Source organism: Pieris rapae, chromosome Z (genome assembly GCF_905147795.1).
Source record: "Pieris rapae chromosome Z, ilPieRapa1.1, whole genome shotgun sequence".
In the NCBI taxonomy this organism is placed as follows: Eukaryota; Metazoa; Arthropoda; class Insecta; order Lepidoptera; family Pieridae; genus Pieris; species Pieris rapae.
In genome coordinates, this window is record NC_059534.1 from 9,088,340 (window position 1) to 9,107,925 (window position 19,586).

General features: G+C 33.1%; 1 protein-coding gene across 1 annotated transcript in view; it reads right to left on the bottom strand.

The window, feature by feature from the left end:
- Positions 1-315: 315 nt before the first annotated feature.
- LOC110999038 (ankyrin repeat domain-containing protein SOWAHC) overlaps positions 316-19,586 on the bottom strand; it is a 53,564-nt gene continuing 34,293 nt past the window's right edge. The window contains exons 5-13 of the mRNA XM_045634071.1: positions 18,911-18,922; positions 14,136-14,141; positions 10,910-10,999; positions 9,685-9,690; positions 6,733-6,805; positions 4,867-4,959; positions 3,355-3,551; positions 1,776-1,886; positions 316-1,114 (exon numbers count right to left, since the gene is read on the bottom strand). Of these exons, the coding sequence (XP_045490027.1) occupies positions 1,016-1,114; positions 1,776-1,886; positions 3,355-3,551; positions 4,867-4,959; positions 6,733-6,805; positions 9,685-9,690; positions 10,910-10,999; positions 14,136-14,141; positions 18,911-18,922 (687 nt within the window). The 3' untranslated portion in view covers positions 316-1,015. The remainder of the gene's footprint in view (positions 1,115-1,775; positions 1,887-3,354; positions 3,552-4,866; positions 4,960-6,732; positions 6,806-9,684; positions 9,691-10,909; positions 11,000-14,135; positions 14,142-18,910; positions 18,923-19,586) is intronic.

Sequence of the window (19,586 nt, forward strand, 5' to 3'; positions counted from 1 at the left end):
AAGTCTTAGATAAGGAAGTTCAAACACATGATTAAAACACAGCGTCAGGAATGTCTCCGAACCTAGAATTACTATTACAATAAAAAAATATGTAAAATTTATGATTAACAATCTCAAGTATTTGATTGAATTAGGAATGTATAGTTTACCTTAACATATAAGTAAATTTTCTTAAGACTGCAACCTCATTCAATTTGTAAAAGACATCTTAAACACTAGGCGTTATAACAACTCACAGCAAAATTGGATTGTCCTTCTCTAACAATATCTAGTATAAAGACAGCTATAACAAAGGAAAGTCATACACGAATTGGATAAACAAAGATAGGCAATATAGGCACAAACATATTTCATATGAGTGGTGGGAGTTAAAGCGTTTTTTTTTTTCTTTTTTTAGAACAGCGACTATTTTATTAATTGATACCGTCTTTTCTTGAAGGATGAAGATAATTGAGGTACCCTCTAAAATAGATTTTTTTACAATTAAATAAAGAAAAGTATACAAAGGAATGTTACACATATGAAAATTAAGCCAAATCTATAAATTTTTCGATTTTATAGAACTAAAACAATAAAAAACAAAAATCTTAAAAATATTTTTTGTGATATTTTAAGATCTTCTTACATTAAAATACTAAGGAATGTTCATAAAATTGCCCGAAATAAAGCAAACAATAGCTGCGATTTTTTTGTAAACACACAAACATATGTATATGGAAATGTGTGTGTATCGAACGAAATATAACAGGATTCACGTTCACAATTGCCAAAGCTGTTAAAATAACTGATCTATTTGATTTGTAACAACTACAAAAAAAACACTATTAGGCAATTAAAACAATATATATTAGTTGCTTAATTTCGGCCAAAACACCAACATGTAATAACTTTTCATACAATTATAACATTTAATTTCATCATAAAAAAGCACTTCTAATCTCATACATGAACAAAAGTACTATTAAAAAAGAAAAAAAGTCTAGTCTTTTTGTCTTATTTTTAATTCTTATTCAATCTAGCTTTGTGACGCGCGTTGTTGTCTCCATGCTGAATGGAATCCTGCTGCTGTATCGGAATCTGAATCACCATTGTTAACACCGATTTGTGCCCGAGGCTAGAAACATTGAAAACATGTGAATGTCTTGCGTCATCGTTTAGTGTCTAACCAACTTTAAAATTTTTTTTTTATATTCCTTTAGAATTTAAAATTTGGAATATGATGACCTTTATAAAAATATGATATTATAGAGTAAGTAACTGCCCCGCGAACTTCGTTTCTCCGTAATGCCTAGACTGACTTTTTAGTACATACGTACACATACATATGAGTTTTCTCTATATGAACCGCAGAGTTCATGGCATAAGCTTCTAATTAACAAATAAAAAAGGTTAATTGTAGAGGGGAGAAAATTAAGGGTTGTTTTGTATTTTTGTATGCTGTATCATAAAAAAATGAAAACAAAAAAAATCGTCTAATTTTTTTTTTGGGTCGACACCGCTTATCGCTTAGATGTTTGAAAGATAGATAGTAGCCGATTCACAGACCTAATGAATATGCATAAAAATCGGTCGAGCCGTTTCGGAGGAGTATGGGAACGAACATGTGACAAGAGAATTTTATATATAGATATAAATGGAGCACATGACAGAGATAACTAAAGTTTAAAAACTAGTTTTAACTACTCTTATGGAAAATCTTTTTCTTTACGCTGGTAATTTTTGTTTGAATCAATTTATCAATACGTCAAACAACATACTGAAGTAAGCATAAATACCTGATCAGGCGTAGATGGCGTACTACGGCTGTGGGACGCAACACCTCGTCTTCCGCTCGCACCGCGCCTGCGAACCTTGTTATTTATTGGTGGAAGCATTTTGTCTTCTTTCTGTAATTAAAAATTTACATTGAAATAAGTTTTAAAAATCAAAAACCCCGGTCTCTCAAAAATCGGTAAAAAACACATCAGATGTCTGTACATAGTCTTTTCACAATAAAAATAAAAACAACTTTTTATCGGATTGAAGCTTTCTACGTATCATTATAAACTTATAATTATTTAACATAATTTTAAATTTTCCCGACGTTTCACGTGCCTGGTCACGGCGACTGAAGACAAAAGGTGTTGAATGTGAAAAAGTATCACAGCTGTAGAAAAAGATACATTATCTGTATTTATTTCCCCGGAGTTGATATCGACTTTAGGGTTGCCTGGAAGAAATCGCTTGTAAGCGATAAGGCCGCCCTTTGCCTTATAACTTTGTAACTGTTTTTATTTTATTTTTGTTAAAGGATAAATAAATAAATAAATAAAAGATGAAGGGTTTTTGCAGATATTGCTCACGGTGTCCTTATCAGGCGCTGGTTATCGCGGATTATTTGTTTTGATATTTTAATTTGTCGCTGTAATTAATTTACGATTTTATAAAAGTAATACACCGAATACAAAATCAATATTAAATTCACTGCTACCACCGAATTGCTGTACTCAACATCACAATGTGCTATGTTGTATATTTAAGCAGCAAGGCGTATTTTCCTTAGATTACACAAACTACATTTCTGAACGCACGCATAAATATTTGTCAGCGAAATATATCAGTAATGAATAATTACTGATATATTCTACATTCTTAACATTAATTAACCTAGTTTGTGGAGATATCCGTATCGAAAGAATGAACACCGATACTTTCGTAATTTTCCAATGTTATTCTGCAATTTTATTAACCATGAAAATCCATGTTACCGTTTCCGACTTATAAGTGTTCGAACAAACAATGTTATGTTAAGTAGAGTAACTAATACTTTCAGTCAAGACCTGTATTCATTTGATTAGTGAATAGTGCAGGTGATTAGTGATTAGGAGAAAACAAGTGTGGACTACGACTGATTAGTACAGGTGATTTGTCGTAGCTACGTGATTAGAAGCGTGTTCTATTTTTGAACTGCGAATAGCCATGTCCCTACCCCCTCACTCGGAGCGTGCCTGTCAAAACATGTCATTATATTGTCTAGCGTCGGATCTTTTCAACAGAGCCACTAAACAAGAATAGGACTCTACTTGCACCACACACCTGCACTAATCATCCTCAACATACTACGTAAGCTTAGAAATTGGATATAGAACTATCTAGCGGAAAACGATTGAACTAAGTTGTCAAAAAAGGTATAGGTACCTGATTTTGATAAGACTCGTTCAATAATCTACTACATTCATAGATGGCGTTGTTTCAGAAAATATTATGTATTGATTATTTAATTGTAATATGTGAAAATTTAATGAAATGAAAAATAAAATTGAACCATTTGATTAAGTATTTACACATAGTTTGTTAATAAGCAGCAGACAGTACCTGTATATTATCTGCCGATCCCCAAGATTTAAGCTGATCGCTGTCATCTGATCTTCTATCAAGTTCTCTCTCTCGGGCTGACTTCGGCACATACGCTGAAGACCTGGTCGCACCCACGCCTAGGAAGTTACTGAACGCTTCTGTCGTCTTCTTTACGCGAACGTTTAGGGAGCCAATGCGAAGAAACCCCTCTTTTTCTAAGAAAAAAACAGAAAGTATATGACATATAAAAAAAAACTAAAATAGAGTTTTTTCAACCAATTAGAGAATTTACTACATGAATAAATGAATATTCCACAACTGGAATATAAGTTTCACGTTATTAACGGGCTGAAAAAAGATTTTTTTACAACATTTAATTCTCAGATTTTTGTGTTTCGTGTTTTTTTAAATAGTCACTGATGAGCCTGCTGTGACTGACATACGTCGTCGATGTTTTTGTCTATATCATTTCTGTTTTCCTTTGGTGAACAGCCGGCATTCTGTGTAATAATATATATTAATAATAAAATAATAAATTTATATTTATTTTATTAATTTATTAAATACTATATTAATTCTATCACTACTCCTTTACCATGCAAAATATCCTGCTTTCGATTTCCTTACCTCTTGATGCCAGACGAATGCCTGGTGAGCTACTTTTATATAATACATATATATTATATTAATTGTGACTCATTAGCTTTTACATTTTTCTTTGGGACCGCTCATATGTGGTCGTAAAAACCGATAGTCGGAACTGCCGATGACGCTGTTATTAAGAACCTAATATAAGTAGAATTCAACCGGGATCTTTGATTTTGGTCAATATAACCGGTACGTTTTAAACGATGTCGTCGTAAACGGTTTTGACTGTATTAGATGTTCTTTTGTATTTATGCACTTGTTGTACTTTACCCTTTAGGTGTTTATTTTTTTTATTTTTCCATTCTTGCCTGGAAGAAATAGCTACTTAGCGATAAAGCCGCCTGTTGCCTGTTATGTCACCTGTGTTTAATGTATATAGTATTGAATAAGGTAAGGAAGTGTAAATAAATATGCTGTTCTATTTTCTCTTTATTGGTCTACCAATAGACAATAGTTATTTAGTTGACATAAACACACGGACATCACAACCTTCACCAATCTTACTTGAATGTTCATAAAAATATTGAGGTATATAGGGCGATATATTTGGAGACGGTAATGAATGGTGTCGAGATTTCCTCTCCAAACCTGCAATAGACATGTTAAACCAAAATACACTACAAATACGAAGCGACACGAAGCGATACGGAGAAAATTGTTTGACAGCTCTTGGATATGGCAAAGGGTCAAAACAAAGCGGCTGTTATATCTCGGCAAGGGTATTGCACAATTTATCGGAATTATCGAAATGTCAATGGACAGGTTTGCATGTAAATAATTATTATCTTTATTTATTTGCAATTATTAATTATATTTCAGGTCTATTTAAAAATTACAGATGAAATGGGATTAATTTTAGGAGAATGTTTAAATATTGCTTACTTCTGTATGAGCCCGGAGATAAGGAGGTATCCATATGAACTAAGTAGTGTCTGGGCTTTTTCCCCGACCAATCCCGTACATTTGGGTCAGCGTCTGGGAAACAAAAAAAAAAATTAGTAACATAACACTCAAACATTTAGGTCGCGACTACCCTGCATATTTATGACTACATGTTTAAATTAAAAAAAAAAAACTTTTTTAATGTATAATGTAAACCTATTTTATATAATTTTATATGTCCCTTGTATTAACTGTATTAGGAAATGTAACACATACATAAGCTTTTTAGTAAAAACTACAAGATATTTCTAATACAACGATCTCTAGCACGTTTGGCGATGACAGCAATGTAGAGCGCTCCATCTACCGAAAAACACAAAATTTAAGTATAACTAAATGACGTAAACGTTCAAAAAGCAGTCACTAGATGGCGCTATTCAACGTTACTATTGTAACAATTTAATTACACGAAACTTATACAAACATACACTAAATTGATGCTCTATTTACAACGTGGTATTGTTATTGTTATTTCTTTTACTAGAAGTTTAATTTTAATAATAATTTTGGTGGTTATACATATATAATATAAAAAAATTGGATTTAAATGCAATATTTTTTTTAATTTTGACGCAGAGTCAAAATTATTTTCGAAAGTGCATGGCGTCATCGAAAAGGTTCGTTTACATTATTTTGCACTATTGTGCATAAAAATTAGTAACATTTATTAGTTATAAAAACGATTACTAGATGGCGAACAGGACAACTCTAGTACGCAACTTTGACTACCTTTTTGACATATAATAGTATATCATACTAAGTTAAATAGAATACATAAACATAAATATATAAAGTTTAATGTAAAATCTTTAGTAGTAATATTTGTAAATATGTAAGCACCATTTATCTACATAATAATATAGGTAACTATTGCATTGTTTTTTATGACACCATACGACTTAACGGATTGAAGCTATGTATTATTACAATCAATAATTATTTTAGATAATTTTAAAATTTTCCCGACATTTCGCGTGCTTTACAGCGTGCGTGGTCACGGTGACTGAAGACAAAAGGTGTTCAATGTCAAAAAGTGTCAATAAGTAATGTAAAATAATAATTAAGTGTTTTCTTTAATTGTGTAAAAGTTATGTTAATAAAAGACAATACTATAGAATTTTTGTCCATTCTTCGTCATTTTAAATTCCTCTTAATTGTAATAATTGATTTTACTTGAATCCTCGTACATACGTATAATAAGAAATTTATTTATGCTACTAAAATGTTACATTTTTGTATGCTTTTTAATTATGTCAAATAAAACTTGTGTAATAGGCTGCCCGACTCTATAGATATAGATTAGACTCTATAGATTTCTAAAACTATCCTGCACGAAAATTTCCTACCCTCCATTTCTTTGTTTTAATTTTATTCCATTAGTACGTTGGCCTGGAAGAGACCGTTTGCAAGTGATCAACCGTGGCATCCTTTATAATTTTTATTAATGTAGCGAAATGTGAATAAATAAATAAAACGAGTACGATTCAATCAAAAGTACATTGTCTTTCCATCGTGCTAATTGAAAAGGATCTTTTTTAAATTTCTCACAAAATTCCTAATTCGCAACAACTATTCTTTCATCTATTATAGAACACCTCAAAACATATTATTTATTTTATAAGCTGGTTATTACAAAACCAAACATATATATAACAAAAAGTTACCATGCCTATTCTAGTAGCCTATTTACACACTTTCATTATTACTGTACATTAATAATACCATTTTATTTTCTAATGGCACTACAGAATTGACCTACAAGCTTTAGGAATTATGCTACATGGGGTAACAAAAAAGATCACTTACTATAGACTTCCACTAGCAGCCTGTAGACATTTTCACGCCGAAATTGCATAGCGATGTGAAGTGGCGTGTAACCCTGAAAATTTAATCCAAATACACTTCTGCTTACACTGTAATAGACAGTTTTAAAAAGACACTGATTTTATAAAGTCTAGTATTTATTTACAACACTAATTTTGATTTTTAAGAATTCGTGTCTCGTATTCCCGTCATTTATTCCCGTCATTTATTCCCGTCTAAGATTATTATATTTAGCGTCTGTGACGGGTCTAGTAATTGAGTAACACCGACAAAGTCAAATATCCTATTAATAGTATTAAATTAACGTGCGCGCTTTTGAAACTTGTGTCACTGGGTATGTATGTAGTATCAATAAACACGATTAGCCAGCAGATCAAGCGACGCAAATGGAAATGTATAGGCCATACATTCGGAAGGGATCTCAATCATATTCCGAAGCAGGCGCTCGATTGGAACCCGCTAGAAAGCGAGGCAGTCCCAAGAAAACCTGGCACCGTACTGTTACAGATGAGACAAAGATAAAATAAAATTAACTTAATTATATTATAAATATTAGTTAAGTTTTAAACAAAATTTAAGTTAGATTTATTTTGTGGTCTAGTATTTTTTTAATGGTAAAAGTTCTCTTTGGGTAAATGCCTACATAGGGGTTATAGGAGAATTATACAAGTAAGCCATAATTTTGATATTTACTACAATTAAAAATTGTCAAGACATTGATCTTTTCTACCACAAAAAGAGAGATGTCAAGAAGTACTTGGAGAAGCGGGAAGACTCCGATTTTTTTAAGTAGTAGATATTAATAAATTCTTAGTATTATTTGTTGCTTTTTTTTAATTTTGCTATTTTTAATTTTATTATTTTGTTTTTCTTTTAAATGTAACTTTGTATTTTAATGCTTATTTTCTGTTTTTTATTTAATCTGTGTAATCTGTTTTGGCTTTGTGTATTGTTTTGTATTTTGTATAATAATACGTATTAAGTAGCTGTTAGATTACTTATAATTAAATAATTAAATAAATAAACTGGATTGAATTTATTCAGAATTAAAACCAAATAACTAAGTTAAAAAATAAACAAAAACAATTTTGTGATTGTTCATAAAATTGTGATACAGAGAGAGACCCTGTTCAGGCCCCAGGGGTCGTAACCCCCTCGCTCCTGGCTCCACCCTTGCCTGGACACTAAACAAGTACATCCCCAAAATATATTAACCTAAAAAGCTTCATTATATCGTCACTTCAATATCCAATAATCAAAATCTTTGAACCATAACATTTTCGTAACATATCAAGTTGAGTGGATATTAAAACAGATTCAATATTATAGCGACAGCTGCGTTACAGCGAATTTGAAGAAAAAATATACGCCGCGTAGTAAAACGGTATAAGCAAAATATATTAAAATTATTTATTTTCTGGGTCTAAGGCCGGTTACCTCACGATATTTTACTTAAGAAGTGATAGATAGGCTTTCATTTGGACCTATTCACGTAGTATTTAACACCAAAGGATTTTATAAATAACTAGCGACCCGCCCCGGCTTCGCACGGGTGCAATGCTGATACTAAATACACTACAGAAAATCTGTGAACGTTGTATATAAAAATGTGGGTTATCCATAAAAGATAGACATATACCATTACGGACTTTTCTGTAGGTAGACCTTTTCAATGTGTACAATACATAGTGCATTATTTTGATAAAACTCGTAGGGTTCAGCCTGCGTTTGCAATGTAAGCGGAAAAAATGTTATTATTTACGACATCACATTAGAAACCTCAAAAATAATAGTACTTCTCCACTATTTAATGGATGTTATTATACATATAAACCTTCCTCTTGAATCACTCTATATATTAAAAAAAAACGCATCAAAATCCGTTGCGTAGTTTCAAAGATTTAAGCATACAAAGGGACATAGGGACAGAGTAAGCGACTTTGTTTTATACTATGTAGTGATTAGTATGGCGTTACCAGGAGAAATGGAAGATTATTCATAATAATAGTTATCTATTCTTGTCAAACTGACATGTTTAAGATTTGATTCGCCTCAAGCGTCACGAGTTTCGGCCACTTTTTCAAATCTGATTTTCTTAAATTATTCAATTTCATACAAATTGGTTCGTATTGTGATTCTGTTATAAACTGCAAGATTTGTATCACGCCTTCAATAGACATATTTTATAATATTATGTATTTATACAAAAATAGTTATATGGTTACTAGAACAGAACAAACGCATGCTGCAATTTCCGTGTACTAGACAATCTAAAGTTAGTAATTCTTAATTGGGAAAAGGGATACTTTTCTTTAATAAAATCCCACAGCCTCTTTTATAAATAAATATTTAAGAAATGTGTTATTTCTTTAATGGTGGTTAATAATGAGCTGTGTAAAAAGGCTTACTACAAAGTTAACGATTATCTAGTTGATAAAATCTACATTATACATAATCTTACATTATATTTTTTATATAGAAAGGCCGTTTGACTTTCATATAGATCAATACGAACTGTTCAAACTAATCGATTATTCGCATGTTTTCTATAAATGAAATCTGTTACATGTGATGTTCATGCCCCCTTTTTGTTCAAAATATGATTCTGATATCTTTTCATACGAGCCTCTTGCCCGTTCTATAAGAAAATACCTAAAAAGCTCTGTGCATCTATTTTTTGCAAGAATAAGTTGGTGTGTGGCATTCGAAGTTTCGAACGAATATTTAATAGAAGAAATAACTTTATTTTCAAGGCAGCCTTGCACAAATGTCTTTAAATGTAGTGTGCATAACATCACAAATATAGGATATAAAAAATCCCAACTTATAATAACACGCTTCAAACTGATACAAAGACAATCCATCCGTATTAAAACGTTGACTAGCGTCTTTTACTATCACTAAAATCTACAAGTACATAAAATAGCTACATACCCCATTCTGCATCAGTACCGAGCACCACATGAAAAAGAGAAAACATTAATGGTACCGTAGAAGAGGTCAGAGCGGGTTTTATTGCCACTTAATCGTGCAATAGTTGTAATCGACACTTAACTGCTAATTACAATGGTTAAACTTTAATATATTAAGTTTTAATGTGTGTATGTTTGTAGCGTTAATTTTAAAAGTACTGCACAGAGACAGACCACTAGGGCGGCTATAGTAAGTCGGTCATGGTACTGATCGATCAACAGAGTCGAGGAGGACCTGCTGAACTCAGAGAGCTCTGGAAGATTCTAGTTTCGGAACCTAATATACATTTTGGGTCGCAGAGCCAGTGCAGTGAGTATAGATCGATTTTTTTTTAAAGAACAGGGGGCAAACGGGCAGAAGGCTCACCTGATGTTAAGTGATACCGCCGCCCATGGACAATCTCGATGCTAGATAATATTAAAAATTCTTTCACCTACACTGTTGCATTATTTCTGATTATGACTTTTTCCATACTATTTTGTTTGGTGGACAATAAATTAGTATTGTGCATACATTATCAGATTTTTTAGATTAAATCAACAACTACTTTATTAAATCTTTCCGTAGTACCTTTATTCACAACAGCTAAGGTTTTAACATCAACAAAATAGTGTAAATAGAAAGTACTGTATGCTAAAGGCATGATTAATGTCGCTTTCTACTTTGTGTTTTCTCAAGAGAAAGGTAACAATAGTTAACAAAATTTATACGGTTACAGAATTATTTGCGGTACCAAAATTTGACACGATTTTTTTTTATAGAACAGGGGGCAAACGGGCAGAAGGCTCACCTGATGTTAAGTGATACCGCCGCCCATGGACACTCTCAATGACAGAGGGCTCGCGAGTGTTGTTTGTTTGGCTGATTCGTTTTACCAAGCTTATTATTTCTTTAAAATTTGTCACAAAGCAATTTTCAGTATTCGGAAAAATATTTATTTACAGACTTATTTATAGTCGAAAGAAATAAAGAAAATAAAAAAATAATAATGACACAAATTACATTATTTCAAAACAACAATACATGTCTCCTTTCTTCTGCGAAAATAAAATCTGCAAGAAAGAGACACAAGAGTAGTTTAATTAAGAGTGCTATTAAAACCTCTGACAGGCGTTATTCAATTTGAAATACTATATCACTCCATCAATAGTCATAAAAAAGCAGTAAGAAGAAATGTATGACTTACGGAACGTTCGTTCACCGTGTGACGGTGGATGCCAGCCAAAAGTTTCACCAGATTTTCATCACCCCTTTTGCAAGCCCAGTGCATGGCAGTCTGTAAGTAAAAAAGCTCTTAATGACAATTATCACACAATTATATTGCCTAACATCGATATTGTTAAAACCTTTCTCTAATTAAGTTTCGAACATTGACAACACGATCTTATCTCTACTAAGAAAACGTCCTCTCAAATTAAAACCTAAGCCCAAAATACGATATTATCACGAAGAGAGTTAGTAGGCCGAACAAATTACTTGATTGCCTTTTATTTTTATATGTAAAACACTGACGGACAATATAATATCGTAATTATAGCTCCATAATCGGAACGTATTAGGATGATTTGCATTGAGATTAAAGATTATATTTTGTTTAGGGCAGGCGCCATTAGCATAGTTATAGGAATTAGCTCGGCCATCATCGGTGGTCATTTTAATTCGTAAAACGCACGGAATCTTCGGAAAACCGGTGTTCGTATGGCGGCTTATGTTTACATGCGTGTAAGAGCCGCACACGTAATTTCATAGATTAATGCTTTTAAATTTTAGCAATTTTCTTAATATGAGACTTAATACAGGCAGTAATAGACAAAGCTATTACTAGAAACATGAATGCTTTACATGATTTTTTTAATAAAAAGGAATTGTTACTACGATGCTATTAATAAGAGGTTAATTATTCGAGTTTGTATAAAGAACTATTCACAGCTTATAAAAGCACACGGGCAAGAGGCTCTTGTAAAGTGATACCGCCGTCCACAGCCAATTAATGCCAGAGGGTTCGCAGTGCGTTGCCGGCCTTTTAGGAATCGGTACGTTTTTTTCTTGAAAGACCCCAAATCCAATAACCCTATCCTAATATTGTCTGTTTTATTAAAACTCTGATGCCCGCATGTTGTTTTATATGTTTATTCAGTTATCATTTTCTAAGCTATATTTTTTACAGAATTTTCAGAATGTTCACGAATATTATATATATATATATATAGTATTCGTATAATATTTTCCATATAATTATTATTTAACTAATGTATACAAATATTCTATTTTAAAAGAGCAAATGTTGCTTCTCGCCCATTCTTCTCTACACAAAACTTTTGGAAGGAACTAGAATCATCTTTATATTTTATTTATCGTTTAAAAGAGCTATTTTAGGTGGTCTAATTAGAATAAATAAAATGACCTGACTTTGAATAACACAACATTATATAATTCTAAATTTACAATGACAGATCTCAAATGAAAGTCGTAGAAGGCTTAAGTAATTATATCCATTGTTACTATAATATAATCGGTAGTAAATAATTATATTTACTCTAAAGTAAACATAAGAATCTTTACGGAACGGTGCTAAGGGCTAAAATACGAATTTCTGTGTAAACGTAGCTATAACTTTATCTTGGGGTATAGAGCAATCGACGTTCCGACAAGATGTAGGCGTGATCGTCGCTGATTCAGTGGGGTTGTTAAAGACGGGCGTTCCTAGGTTCGACGTCGGTAAAATATTGAACGAGGGAACGTTGTTAATTTGCTGCACACGCCGCCGGTGCGATTTTCTAAGCCCGATAACCGATATAGGATGGCTTTTCGGCAGATGTATCCAAGTACCCTTATAAAATATATGGCAACAAGATTCTAATATTGGACGATGATAGTTATAATTAATTAAAAATAATAATGGCGCTACAACCATTAAGAACTGGGCCTCAGGTTTTTGTATCTGTGTGTGTGAGCATTTGGTTTTAAATAGACAAGTAGGCACTTTGTGCCTGACACGCAGTCGACGTTTTGGGTCTAAGGCGATTTACTTCAGGACGTTTTTTGCAAGCGATCAAGTAATGCGCACATATAAAAACCATCAATGTATAGCAGTAAGAGTCTAATTTTTTTATGTAAGAGGCGTGTGCGTTGCCAGCCTTTAAACAAGTGCTACGCTCTTTTCTTGAAGGCCCTTAATTCAAATTGGTTCGTAAATACTTCAGGGGGCAGCTAGTTCCACATATGGTGGTGCGCGGCAAAAAATAACCTAAGAAACGCTCTGTGGTCGAACGACGGACATAGGTGATACGGATGATATTTTATATTCTGCCTAAACGTCCGATGACGAAAAACGATGACGAAAAAAATTACGCTGAACACTCTCCACGGTAAACACGGACGAGATACCACTAGGTTAACACTACTTTAGTATTATGCTAATATAAGTTAAATCATATTTCGGGGCATATAAACTCGTAACCAGAACCAAACAAAGACGCTTAAATAAAAACAATACGTCTAACCAGTAGACTGTAATTAATTTTAATCATTATTTTAAATTCATATTTGTTTTACAGCCGTTATAATTAACACGTTGAACGAGGTTAACGTAGAACAAAGTCTAATCTTGGCAATAAAATTTCAATACCGCGGTCAAGCAAAGATCACAGTTGTTGATATTATAACTTGTTATAATACAAAAATGATGGAATCATAAAGATTACAAGGTAGATTTATGTATGAGCATTTTGTTAATAGCTACGTATACTAATTAGTATAGAAACGTTCCTTGTAGACAGGAGGGGAACAATCTATAATGTTAATATTATACAATGTGTTATAATATAATTTACAGAGCGATATACTTACATACTGTTGTCCGGGAACGCAGACGGCACATGAAATAAAAAGCAAATATTATTTTTGATAATACTTAAAACCTGTTTGATTTAACTGTCATTTTTTAAATAATAAATTTTGACCTCGTAATACACCTGCTTTATGTTTAATATTAATAAATTCGTTATTTATATGACTTTAAATATTGTTTGCTATGCTAGATAGTACTCTAATATGGCTATTTTTATTAAACTGTTAAAACTAGTTTATTTGTATTATTCTTAACGGGTTCTTTTTTTGTTCGTGGTGTTAATGCCTTTGCAATCACAAACACACAATGAATAATTAAGTGTGGTTTTAATAGACAACTCAGGGCATTTGAAACTCTTAATTCAACTTCGACAATTGCAACATCATACCAAAAGTTACTAGGGTCGCTTTTGAATAATTTCATCCAAGAAGCCGAATACATGTGATTCGAACTCGGTTCTTTGAACTGGTGGAGTACACTTTCAGGTAGATAAATTTAGCCTTAAATCTTATTCTCCAAAAGCTTATAATTATTTGCGAAACGATACAATAAAAATCAAGACGTAACCCTACGATTGTAGTTATACCAATGTCCACAGCTCTCATTGATTTTTTTGTTTGAGATTAGTTTTCTTTTCTTTCTTTCCATATTAAAAAAAACATAGACGATTTATTTATTTATTTTATTTATTTAATTTTAATGCCACGTGTTACCAGTAGCGCTAAAACGGTTTGACTCAGGAACTCACATTTCTGTATATATTTCATGATCATATACTTTTTTATAATAGGCAAGTAGCTGAACAGCCTGACAAACGCCTGACAAAATTCATGGGTCTTAGGTCGGTTCTATCACGATGTTTTCCTTTATAAGAGCTAATGTTAGATGCATACAAAGGTTTAGGACCTCAGGGCTGAATCGCGCGAAGCCTACACGAAAACTGCTCCTTTACAATACGAGCACTGGGTTCATCTTAATCAAGTGTATAATTAAAATTCTTGTTTTAAACGACTAGTTTCCTCAAATAAATCCATAGTATCCCAAGGAAAATTCTTAGGCCGACATTTCCGTGTACGGCACACCGAATTTACAAATTTATCGTCGTCTAAGGCTAATAAATTTAAAACAGGATTACTTGGTTCGTGCACAAAGCAAAGCTTTATAATTTGTTCTAAATCTTTTAGACGTGTTTGGCTAATTCAATATTGTTTGTTGGCTAATTGTTATATATTTCTTAAAACATTTTCAAGTGAAAGTCATCTTTAAGTTTATATGTACTAAAATTTATATGAGTGAAACTGTATCTATGAATTTTAATAGGCATATTGTTATACTCGGGACTAGTTTATAGGTCCAATTGTATACTTCTAGATATTAAATTAAACCATGGAAAAATCGACTCTCTGTTATTAATAAACACGGATTTTTGTTAAGTTATTACATTCGATCGATTTTTAATTTTTAACTGACTTGTAACAAGGTTTGGGACAATGAGACGACCTTTATTGACTAAAACATGTGTTCACTTCACTTACGTATCAGTCTAAGTTTCATCAAAATCGGTTAAGCAGTGTGATAATGACGTAGTTTTAAATCGTTACTTTTTACGTTGTAGTTGACAGTTAATATAAATACAAAACAAAAGAATGTTTCGTTGGCCTTTGTTCGACATCATTGAATGGCTCAGTTCCGACGTTTCCTGGGCATTCCCGTAAACGCGATCGACACTCACAATAAAACCAACGATTAGCGATACACTATTTACACAGACCCCACAAAAGCTCATTCATAACTCAAAGTGAATTTATGTACAGACACTAACCGGCTTTAGGGTCAATAAAGCTATTCGACTTCCGACCACTCTAAAGTGTAAATTGTTATAGGTCATTTTATTCGTCGTAAAAAGCAATACTGTGTTCTGTGACCGGACGTGGAATACTTGACGTAAGTGCGTGGACACTCATTAACGAAAATCACTTTACATAAACTAAAGTTATTCACGCTTGCGCACTTGTCTCATTTTACGAAACAGTTTTCGCAGATCTAACACCTAGTTTGATTCAGACAATGCCGACTTATATCAAACATTGAATTAGCGATAAAAAGTAAGCTACTAAACATCGGGATGCTCTTAAATCTTAATAATGGCATTTTATACCACAGTGATCAATAAAATACAAGCGATATTATTAGATGTTGCTATGAAATGAATTAATGCAATGTAACACTTGAAGACAGTGCCTACGTCTGGCTATACTCTCGGGGTGTAACTCCGAGGATTTAAGAAATTGCCACGCTTACAAAACTAAGATACCCTGAGTGAGCAGTGTATCCATCCATCCCTGAGATTGTAAGTTCGAAACCTAGGATCAATGGTTCTGTATATATTCGTTTTTAATACTCGTTTGTACGGTGAAGGAAATCATCGTGACGAAACCGGTATGGTTTAGACCCAAAAATTCGACGACGTGTGTAGAACACCTACTAATTTTTGTATGAAAAAAAAACAATCACCAAAACAGATAGAGAAATATGAGGCCCATACCTGCGGTTGTAGTGCTACTACAACTCTTCTAAAGTTGACACGCGTATAATAATATTATCTTTACATTCGTACATTTTTTTTATTTGATTATATAAAAACTTTTCTTCATTCAACGTTTAAATTATATTTAATTTGTAACACGGTATGTATATTATTTTAAAAACTGTTTTCGTTTTTGCGCCATTTCTCATATTTCGTGTTCATTATCAAATAACAATGGAATGAAGTATTAAAGAAATTAGTATTGCAGTAAACGCTTTGCACAAAGTGGGTATGGAGCCGTCGGTCAAACTCCAGACACCTCAAAAGATTGGTATCAGCCGTATGTTCGATTATCGTACTATCAACACACACATTATATATCTCGTATTATAAAACAAGTCTTGAAGACTGGGGCTAATCGTTGATATTCAGGACATGCCCTGAATCAATCTTTACAATTAAAGAAAGTGGAACGATAACAAACGTCTTCTGTCGGGATAAATTTTCACGATTGAAAGAAACTACAATTAGCAAAATAAGGTGTATGTTCCCAGTTTTAAAGAAGCTGCTTATCTGGTCGGAAAGGTAGAACGTGGTCCTCATACTGCGTCAGGGATGGTTTGGTGGGGCGTGTCTTATTATGGAGTCACAAAACTATATTTTTGTGAAAAAGGAGTGAAAACTTCACTCAAGATACAGTCTTCGGTCATATTGTGAAACCTCTCCGAAATACACTTTCTAAAAATATACCGTAGACGTTCCAGCATTATTCTGCACCTGATCACAAGGCACGAACTATCCATGCCTAAATTGAAGGCCCAGACCTTAACCCTTTAGACTTCAATTTAATGTCAGATTTACAGGACATGATCTGCTCTAAACGACACGGCGACATTGAGTCTCTTAAAAATCTGCGGAGCAAGCAGTGGCGAAAGTTCCCTTGGAAAAATGCGGAAATCTATAGATTCGTGGTCAAACAGAATAAAGGCCTATATATACAAAGACGGACATTACTGTACTGGTATATCTGAGGATAACTTGTTGCTTGCTTATTATCTAATGGTCGACGTTTCTGAGATGAAGTGCATAGTATCAGAAGAATCAATATTAAGTTCCATTTTTGAACCAGCCACCAGACTGTAGGTCACAGGTTATTAAAAGGCAACGTTGCCCCGACCTGATTTCCAGTTTTACTTGTCTCAGTATTTGGAGGCAAGTTTTCAAACCAAAAATGCGAATGAATGAAGAAGAACTCACAATCAGCAATCTTCATCTTTGTACTCTTCATCACTGAAGGTCGTGTCTGCCTTGAAAATCCCTAACTGATACGTCGACCTGCTGCACCCACACCATTATATCTTCAGCTTGTCTCAGTGCATACTTGAACCGCGCTCGTTCAAGTTTTACGTAAGCAAATTTACTGCAATTTATAAATAAGTAAGCGAAGCTCTCAAAAATAATAGTACAGAAACGTATTATTTTTTGTAGGTATCCTTGAAAATGCATTTCGTTTTCAAGCATAGATAATATAAAGATGAAAGACTTTGAAGGAGAAGATTGTTGACATAATCGCCAAATAGGAACATCAAAAACAATATTGCTTACGTAATTTGAACGGCCTTATGATGATGAGATGTGAGAATGACCCCTACTTCTGCCGCCATCATTTACCTCTACCATTACCAGCATGTATTCGATTCTCTTCTGGCAATATAGCCAAGGTAGCTAAGCAACCGTTTGTAAATTATAATTAACATTCTTGTTGTGATCTATAGTTTGCTAAGAATATATTTATACCAATAATAATAAGAATAAGAGAACCGTCTCAGACCATGATGCAGAGCATCGTATTGGCAACATTCTCCTCCAAAACATCTCACTTTATCTTTATTCGATCCGCTGCACAAATTGCCTTGGACTTAAACCCCTAGGTTTCTGAATTAGTAATAATCGAATACAATAAGTATTATTTAATAAAACAGGCGGTAGACGGCCTTCTGTCCGTTTCATCTGATGCTAAGCGATGCCGCCACCCACGCTTAATACCATCTCGCGAGTGCGTTGCCGGCCTTTTAATTTTCTTTATAGACTACGACTTACTCATAAGTACATATCAATTGCTAGGTGAATTCTTCAGTTAACAAATGACGTAACGTTCCCACCGCCATGTCACGGCGTGAATGACAACCGCCGAGGCGTCGCATTGATTGCGTTTGCATGTACGTCAATTAAGATTCGCGGACCGATGCGTCTTCGGCTGCACTAATTATTATCTTGTCAAGTCTACGTGTAATTATGCATATGGACTGACATCGACGTTGATGAACGCATCGTATTAGTCTATAGCCATTTGAATGATATAAGGATTACTAGTCATCTTTACTGTGCGTGACAATGACGAATTTGACACGCTTCCAGATCATAACATGTAAATTGATTGCATACAATTCTGGGTCAAAGAGGTCTTAGAAATTTAGTATATCATATAGACTCGTCCAGCAAGATATAACTGTTTACAGACGTTCCCAATTTAATATCTTCCAAATTGTTCAATCAAATTCCAAATATTCCAAATAGATCAAATTAGCACTAGCAAGTAATTTCTATAGATACGTACAATTCCTTTATTAAAATATGATGGCTACAGAGGCACAGCGATAGATTTGTAAACGAAATTAAAAACTATGAAAATAAATAAAACAATACTTACACCCTATAGTTTCCAGTAGAGACGAACATGAAAAAGAGATAATATAACATGAGTATTAATAATAAGATAATAAAAACATACCGAATAATGATATTCCTACCGTGAACGGGTCCTGAAACAAAAGAGAATCAAATGTTAGTAAATTTATTCGCATGGCGTTTTAACAATATATTATGAGATATGGCTTAGAGGCTTCATAGTTCGATTGTAATCCTGTAGATTGTAGGTTCGATCCTCGTGTGACTAATGGACTTATTGCCAATGTGCTGAAATCGTGCGAGACAGGCTCATAACCTACTTGCCTATTAGAGAAACAAATGTTCACGAAACAGATACAGAAATTTGAATCCCAGATCCAGATGCTTGCAGATTGGCTTTTAATTAAAAATATAGTATGTATTTAAAGGCAGAAACAATTTAATCATAATACATATATATACGTATAAATAAAGTTAAGCGCGCGTCTTAAATCGAGGTAATTATCTTATAACATTCCGATAATCTAGAATATTGATTAAAACATTTCATTATTTAGACAACGCTTACAATACTTTACAATGAATTTAAAACCATTTATAATTAAGCACTCAAGCCTATATTTCAATTGAAGAGCAAACAATTTATAAAACTAAATCTTACTTATAAAATTTCCATGTATATGTATTCAAAAAATTCAATCGCTTGCACAGCTTACTAAAAAAATTAACAAGCCAACTGTTCCCATGGGTATACAAGTTTGAACCTTTTAATGTAGCCATAATCATCGAGGTATTACA